Source organism: Centroberyx affinis, unplaced genomic scaffold (assembly GCF_046629955.1).
Source record: "Centroberyx affinis isolate AG114_WGS23_722 - 3 ecotype Tasmania unplaced genomic scaffold, CSIRO-AGI_Caff_v1 ptg001468l_1, whole genome shotgun sequence".
NCBI classification, from domain to species: Eukaryota; Metazoa; Chordata; class Actinopteri; order Beryciformes; family Berycidae; genus Centroberyx; species Centroberyx affinis.
The window spans coordinates 150,792-159,415 of NW_027279937.1; the positions used below are offsets into that span (position 1 = coordinate 150,792).

An 8,624-nucleotide genomic window follows, 5' to 3' on the forward strand; every position below is an offset into this window, starting at 1 on the left:
TTAGGATAGTACTTAGTGGCAGCAGGGTGGCATGGTGAGTAGAGAGGCCATCCCTCCACCCAGAGGACCTGGGTTCAATAACTAAACTACGTTGTGATTTTAGATTTCTCATGCTTTCAAAACACGGTGCTCATTTTCTTGCTGACACACCTCTGAATGAATACAAAAGAAACACGGCTCCTCAGCCCAACACAAATTGGTAGGCAACGACATGAAGTGACAAGTATTTTGACAAGCTGTCTTCAAATTATGCGTCTTTTGCCCTGCCACTAATTAGTGAGACAGCATGTGTAATGCCAAGTGACATGGGTGTCATTCTGGAATATGGGGACAGGAAACTGATGTCAAATACATGTCATGTTTCTGCTGAACTGTAAGTCATGTAGACCTGCGGATATCTGTGCAAGGTAAAACTGAGCAATGTAAGTGGGGTTAATGAGATATTATAACCGTGAAGCACTCAGATGAATAACCATAGGTCCATTTTTTTTTTTTTTAAACAGCCAACACACTTACACCTTTACAGTCAATTCAGACCTGAAAATGGACAGCCTCGTCTAGCTTTTAAAGGAATAGTTCACCCCAAAATAAAAATTTAGTTGAAACTCCAAGCAACACACAACAAGTTAACCCCAGTGGCTCCATTTCAGTCTTCTCCTAAACTACTGAAGTTAACAGGGCCATCTTTTTATAGCTCAAAAAAGTCCAACCTTTATCTCATTATCTCCTACATTTTCTCTCTATATTTCAAAGTATTGTCAATAAGGAAAATATAGGAGATATTGAGGTAAATATTGTATTTTGGACACAGTGCAATCGTTTGGCTAGAAAACACTTGGATTATGCTCCACAAGCTGTTTTTTGAGCTATAAAAAGATGGCCCCATTAACTTCAATAGTTTAGGAGAAGACTGAGATGGAACCACTGGGGCTAACTTGCTGTATTAGATGTGTTTGGAGAAATCTGATGTACATTTTATGCTTTTTTTTTTAGGAGCCGTAAAATGATGGCCCCATTAACTCCAAGAAGGTTGAGATGGAAATACTTGTTGTGTGTTAGGTAATCCTACGATCTTTAATGGAGTTTCAGCTCACATGGGGTTGAACTATTCCTTTAACTATGAATGAACCCAGCACTCAAGCTTAAAGTGGTTTGAAAACATTGCTCATCTTGTATGCAGGTCCATGTGAAGTCAGGTAACTCACCGACAGGGAGTCCTCTCCAACTTGGCTGCTGGCCAGAGCCATGAGGTTCGGAGAGTAGAACCTCTCATACATGGAGGCTCCCTGACAGGTGTCAATGATGAACAGCAGCTCGTTGTACCTGGGCGAGCGTGTACATACACACACACACACACACACACACAGAAACACACACGGGATCATACATATATTCTCAAACAAGATGACTGAGACACACACTGCCGACATGACACAGGTGCATTTGTTTCAATCAGACACAGTATAACACACAACCTTCTACTCATCCTTCGTACTGCAGTTGCTATGGTGACCAAGAAAAAGCAACTGCTTCATTCAGTTCTCTCCCAACACACCCACGCACACACTTCCTCCCTCCCTTCCTCCCTCCCTCCTTTACTTCCTCCCTCCCTTCCTCCCTTTCTCTATCAAAGGGGAATTTCCCTGCAACTTCCTTCCCTCGTTTAGCCAAACATTAGAAGGCTCTTGTGTCCATTTCACTGAATCTACTTAAAATGTCCCTATTGAAAGGAGGTGGCAAAGTCTCCAAGGCGGCTGTAATTTGGCCGTTCAAGCCTGAAATTACCGCGAGCGTCAAGGCTGGCGTCACCAAGCTTTTATTCAGCGGCCCAGGACCCGACTGCAACCCAGACACTATTGATAGGTGTGCAGGACAATAGGGGTGCTGCTAGCGGAAAGCTATTCTAGCTTGTTTAGCCTCTCGCGATTCACAAATTAACCACCATAGCACCTTTAAAAGTAACACAAACTCATTCAGAAACAGTCCATTAAATACAGGGGCTATATCAAGCTCATTTTATTAGAGAAAGTCTCTGTCCCTCACACAAAAGATTAGGTTAATGTGTATGCAGTAATTCTCTAGGTGTTACAATGGCATATGAGCTGTTACATTATTTCAGTCAGGTCAAGTGTCATGGGAGACAAGTGAAATTCATCACAGTACAAATATTTACAGTACTCTGTTAAACTGTTAATTTATGGTGTCCTAACAGAGCTGGGCGCTGTGTGTTCATTGGTTCATTTGTGTGTGATGCTTTATGCCATGTGCAGTGCTTAGGGGAATTACATTTTGCACTCTTTAAGTGGTGGTCCAAATATTTTGTTCAGCAAATCTCTTGGTTACAACAACACTGTGCTATCACAGCACTTTCCAGTTTCCATTTATTATTGTTAATATAACAAGTGCGCTTGTGCTTTTAGGTGCTGGGGAGGGAGGGGAGGGGGTGTGTATAACTGACCATGTTGACTTTAAAAACTCCACCTTAACACCAAAGTGCTGTGGTGGCACAGTGTTGTTGTAACTAAGAGAATCGCTGAACAAAATATTTAATTAATGTGTATTGCCTGGTGTACGAGCACACACTGAATTTGCCTTATGCAGGGCTCTTATTAGGGCTCTGTGCTGCCTAAACAGTGAATACCGTAATTCCCCTAAGCACTGCTCATGAAGGAACAACACACAAACAAACAAACAAACAAACACACACACACAGAGCCCGAGCCCGACTCTGAGCACCTAGTAATACTTTCCTCATGTCCATAGATTAAGTTTCATGTCATTATATGTATGCTGCTGAATGCTGACATGCTGCACAGCTAACTGCCCCTCAGGGAAAAGACCAAATGAAACAAAACAATATTTGGTCTTCCTTTGCATGACTATCTTCTCTTTAGATCAGTTTTATTATTTACCTTCTTTTCTGCCACATCTGCTCAAAAGCGTCGGCCAATTCCACGTTACTAATCTCCTCAGAGTCCTGGAACTTCAGAAAGCCATTCCCTCCGTGACCTGTCCATAAACAAAACACAAAAAAACATAGAAACTTTGATGGTTCACACTTAAACCTTGTGTCTGGCGGAACTTGTGTCCCCCAGGCAGCTCTCTTCAGCTATCAGTGTTACAAATCGTACTGGGAAGGGATCAGCGGGTTCATGGTTTGAAGCGCGGTGTTTATTTGCTAAATGTTGAAATATGTTTAACGTCTGCCACTCAGCACTCTCAGACACATGCAACAGCACTTCCTTTCCATTAAAAATAATGAGAAAATTATGCCAGATGCAGTGTAAAGACAGGTTCCCAGTGGATATGCAGCTTTAGGCATTCATGCCCAGCAGTATATGGTGAGGTGTAATTTTTCAGACTTTAACATTCAGATAGCGATGGAGCAATTGTAGCTCTGGAAATCTTGAAGGTAGGAGGACATTAAAAAAAATAAAAACACAGCTATTGGCGATGTACCTTGCATTTCTGGGCCCATGTCGTTGTATGGCTTGATTTTTGCTTTTCACATGGATAACTGCCCAAACGCTGAGTACATTCTGAGTAGGCGCGTCTCGCTTTTTCATGACTGGGAAAACGCTAGCTGTTACTCTGCTATTACTCTCTCCACCTACACATGTACAGCTATACAGCTGAATGCAACAAGTGCACGCCTGTTGTCAAAAGTCATTCTGGGAAACGTAGGAAATCACTAATTGGAGTAGAAGTAGCCGAGGCAGATTGAGGTAAAGCGGGCATACCAAAAAAACAGTAAATTACAGCACTACATCACAAAATAACTCCTAGAATGCACTGAACATCACAGATTGGTGATATATGAGAGTGTAAGAGTATCTGAAGGTGGATTTTTCCTTCAAGTACCAGTCAGGTAGATGAGGATGTTGCTGCGGTCGTCAGACAGAAGGCGTTTGGAGCGCGGCGTGCTGGGCGGCAGCCTGCCGGTCAAAACACGCAGAAAGTTCTCCACTGTCACCTGAAACACAGACAGGAGGCAAACTGGAACTCAATTTCATAACATAGCAAGCATTGGACTGTGATACATTATGAAATGCAGCTCTTCTAATTCAGTGAGAGTAGTTTTTTATCAAACAGTACGCAGTGAAATGAAAGACCAATGAAAGACTGATAAACACAAAATTGAAAACATTTCATTTTAGTACTGCAGCAATACAGTCAGCATAAGGTAACAGAAAAACACTTTTTGTCCTGCTCTACTTATCTTTTAATTAAACTGTGAAAATCAATTACTCTTTGTTGTTTTTTTCCTTTTCCTCTTTATTTTCCCCCTCTTCATCTTTATCAGCTTTTCTTGCACATCATTACAGCGTGACGGCAAACATGGATTCACCGTCCTGTGTGTATTCTTATTTAAACAAGCGGCTGAAAGCAGGGTAAATAATCTGAAACTAACTGTGATAAAGAGAGGATAAGCCAGCAGGGCTCTACCTTGGTCCATAACAAACAAAGCACTTGGGTGCCCCTCTATTTGAAGATGTGTATGATATCAAGTCATTTCCTGTTAAACAGATACGGTAAACACTGAACAATCAGTGTTGGAGGACAGCAACCGCTCCACCCACCGCTACACCTCAGTGGGGTGCACTGCAAAAAATATCCATCTTAATAAGTGATCTAATCTAGTATTATTGAGATTAAAATATCTTAAAAATCAGCTAATGGGGTGAGATAATTTCACTTGTTTCCAATGCAAGTCAACTTGTTTCAAGTATTTTCTGGAATCAAGTGTCTTGTTCTTAATACTAGTGGAGTGATCTGCCTACTGAAACTTCAATTTTTTTTGTTATAAAATTCCTAAAAACTGCACTGGTTTTAGGGGTTTTATTAAAGAAAAAATCAAAGTCATAGTATCTTGAAACAAGGCTGAAAAAGACAGTTATTTTGTGATGAAGTGTTGATGAAGGCTCCATCTTTTACTCATTTTAATGAGATTTTAAGACTGAATACAAGACTGAATACAAGACAGACATTTTTTGCAGTGTGCAACTGCGTGTGTAATTGTGTGAGTCAGTGCCCGACAGTGTGAGCCAACCTCGTATCCACGGTAGTCCACCTCCACATCGTCACCATACACATTCAGCTCCATGTTCTTGTGGCTAAACACTGTGGCAGGTTTGGGGTTTCTGTGGTTACAAGCCATGTCGTCCGCCAGCATCAGAACTATGTGGCTGGGGAAAGAGAAAAGAACAGGGGAGATTCAAAATGATGCAATATTTGGTTACTGAATATTTCTTGATAATAAGTGAAAGGACTAGTGCCGTTGCCATGCAGTCAAACACAAGTCAAGTGGCAACTAATGTAGTTAAACAGACTGACATTAAGTGATAGGGGTCTAATGAGAAGAGGAGTGTGGCTTTGGAGAGTTTTGTGTTTCAGGGCTCTTAAGCCTGATATAATGAACCTACTGTATTGTGTATCATCAAATCATAATCTGAAACACTGAATTTGCCAAGTACAATCATTCTACCCAAATTCATCATGTGGCATTGTTGCAGAAACTTATCAACACCATATATACTAACACAGTACATCGACATGTGGCAACATGTCAACATGAGGACAACAGGACCTCACATTAAGTGCAAGGACAGTGAAAGTCATAATAATAGACAGTAGAAGTGTTCAACCAATATTTGTTTTTCTGAAGGCAATAACAATACCGATATTTTCGGATTGAAGCTGCCGATAGTCAATATTTTACATCTTTACATTTTTCCATTTTCATGCCACAAAATTCCACGGATTCAGTGTTTCCCCCAGATTTGTATTCTTGTCAGGGTGAAAAATTCTCTGAAACAGCATTTAGACCATCATGGGACACTAAAACACTTCACTGAAACCCAGACTAATGAAATTCTTTTAGGGTTAGCAGTACCTTAAGGCAGGGTAACCCACTGCACCTTCAATTCAAATTCAAATCTTTTTGAACAATTAAATGAATAAATAAAACATCCAAAGAAAATACAGTTTTATTCCAGGTTTTATATACTGTTTAGGAACCTCCATCACATCGGCAGTGACTGGCTGATATTTGAGAATAGGCCAATATCGGCTCCCTAGAAAGTAGATTATTATTCAGAATCACTCCACGGACATTAAGTTTGGATATCTATCTGTATCTCTGAATCAATATCATCGTTCAATATCTAAAACTGACACAATGAATGTGACATATAAAAGACAGCTATATTATCCTTGTTACCTGTCTGGGATGCCCAGCCTCTTCACACTTCTGTAGACAGACAGAGTATTGGCCACATGGCGGTAGTTGAACCAGAACCTGGATGTGCACACCTATCATAATAGATAGGACAAAAGTGGGAAAAGACAGTCAGCCACAAATAGCACACTATGTTGGACTTTAATGTTTCTCATATAGTGGTAACTGTAAATGTGTATGTGTGTATGTACTCAGCCCCTTGAAAGGATTTATGGTCATTGAATACTCACCAGCACTGCCCAGTTGTTAGTATGGCCACTGCTGAAGAACTGTGCTGCTTTATCCTGAATAACAGGGGTGGAAAGAGAGGAGTAAAATTATGTATTTTATCTGATTTCGTACGTTCCTCTATGTAAAAGCTAGCACCAATCTCAGCATCAAATACAGTACACAGAGGTTAGCTAGCTTCATGACAGCACAGGCGGCTAACATGACAGCGTTATTTCAGGCGAAATACAACATAAAAGACCAGATATTCAGACCTGTACGACAACAATCTGCACTCACCTCGATGTTAGTGCTGTCCACTAGTACGTACGTAAAAAATAAGCTCAATAAAGTTAGTGTTTTCATTGTGCAGCGCTTAACGTTAGCTGTACAAAATCAAGGAAGTGGAGAGAGAGCAGCTAGCGCCGCCCGGAGAAGACCAGAGTAGTACTTCCTGGTAAACACATTTCAAAATAAAAGCTCAGACGAGTACGCTGTGGGATCAGTCAGTGGAAAAATCATCAATTTTCCACTTGTCAAGGCCAGAGCAAGCTGTTCTAGCACGGGTTGGGTTTGTATGCCATATCTGTTCACTGGAAAATATTTTATTGCCAAGCTGGTAAATCATCTCTATTAAAATATGTCACTGGCATAAATCATGAGTAAAACTTTAATGGTCCCCGTTTTACACCCCTTTTTGAACATGCGCATTTTGACACTATTGACACTCATTGGTCTAAATTTACATGCATGCCTGTGTATCTCCACTAAAACAAAAACTAACATTTTGTGTTTTCTCACGCCCAATATTGTGTTGTTGTGAAAAATATAACATGTTGAGGAACTTTTACAAACAAATTAAGTTAATTTTATATCTGTAGATGAATACTGATACAGGTTGCTGAAAGAGAAGAGTATCAGGTTAACAGATATGGCTATTTGGAAAGATGCAGCATGTAATATAATAATGTGCATATAGCCTATCTTTATATGGACAGATTCAGCCACAATCAGAATTACACTAAGTACAATATACTGTATGAAGAACAGGATCTCACATACAATGCAAAAGGAAGTGCAACTGGCACCAAACCACACTGTACATATTTATTATTTTATAATATTATTTAGCATTTGATTACTGTATGCATTCACACAACATGGCACACTGTATGGCCATAGTTGTATGAGATATGGTGAGTGTCCAGCAGTGCATTGGACTAATGTATCATGATGTAGTTATAGTGGAAAGAATGACACAGAAATAAGTTATGAGTTACTTATAACATGGGCAATTGCATTATAAACTCTGAAAAAACAGCAGCAAATGATTGCTGCAGAATTATTACATCTTTTTAAAGCAGTTTGTGGTATGAACATGTAAACCTAGACTAATGCTTTGGTGTTGATTCACTGAATATAATATTCCAATAACTTTCATCAGTTTCAGCAATTTTACAGACTTCAACAAATCTGTTCCAACACTACAATCCACACTATAGGGTTCTTAATGTCATTAAGTCATTAAGTAACATTACCTATGCTGCATGGGACACACAATGGGAGATTTACATTATGGATCTCTAGGATGTTTGTTGCAGATTTTATATGTAAATTAGTCTTATTTCATCCTGCTAACCGTTCTTAACCAGCGACTGTGGCTATTTCCCTCAGAAGTCACCCTGGTATACCATCATATTCATAAAGTTCATCCCCTCGAGTGTCGTCTCTCATATTTCTAGATTTTTGAGAAGGTTTTTCATGTGCACCAATCTTGACTAAGCGGTCCAAGATCACAAGAATGACAAATAGCTGATTTTTTGCCTTGTGGCTACCAATGAAGGAGCAAATAAATGTTTTTCCCTGGAATATTTCACTGCGGTATTACAAAGACTGTTGTTTGGTGTTTCTGGGCACAGTAACTTGAGGACGCTTCTGACTGGTTCTGTGTGCATCGTGTGGCAACTCATTTTTTAACATGAGGGGTTAGATACAGGTTCACTCATCTCTCCATTCAATTCTAATTCAGCACCATTCTGTTCTCCTATGGCCAGATATGGCTGGTGCAGGAGGGAGAGAAAGGAAAAAAACATATCAAAACACATCAGATGATGAGTATCTGACAGCTTGTCCAACTATGACAGTTTTGCCTTCTCACTAATTGATGAGGGCATTTGTA

The 8,624-nt window shown here is 40.0% G+C and overlaps 1 protein-coding gene across 1 annotated transcript in view; it reads right to left on the reverse strand.

The window, feature by feature from the left end:
• pigk (phosphatidylinositol glycan anchor biosynthesis, class K) overlaps window positions 1–6,841 on the reverse strand; it is a 29,356-nt gene extending 22,515 nt beyond the window's left edge. The window contains exons 1-7 of the mRNA XM_071526840.1: window positions 6,746–6,841; window positions 6,469–6,522; window positions 6,221–6,312; window positions 5,051–5,186; window positions 3,862–3,973; window positions 2,913–3,009; window positions 1,206–1,323 (exon numbers count right to left, since the gene is read on the reverse strand). Of these exons, the coding sequence (XP_071382941.1) occupies window positions 1,206–1,323; window positions 2,913–3,009; window positions 3,862–3,973; window positions 5,051–5,186; window positions 6,221–6,312; window positions 6,469–6,522; window positions 6,746–6,811 (675 nt within the window). The 5' untranslated portion in view covers window positions 6,812–6,841. The remainder of the gene's footprint in view (window positions 1–1,205; window positions 1,324–2,912; window positions 3,010–3,861; window positions 3,974–5,050; window positions 5,187–6,220; window positions 6,313–6,468; window positions 6,523–6,745) is intronic.
• Window positions 6,842–8,624: the final 1,783 nt, after the last annotated feature.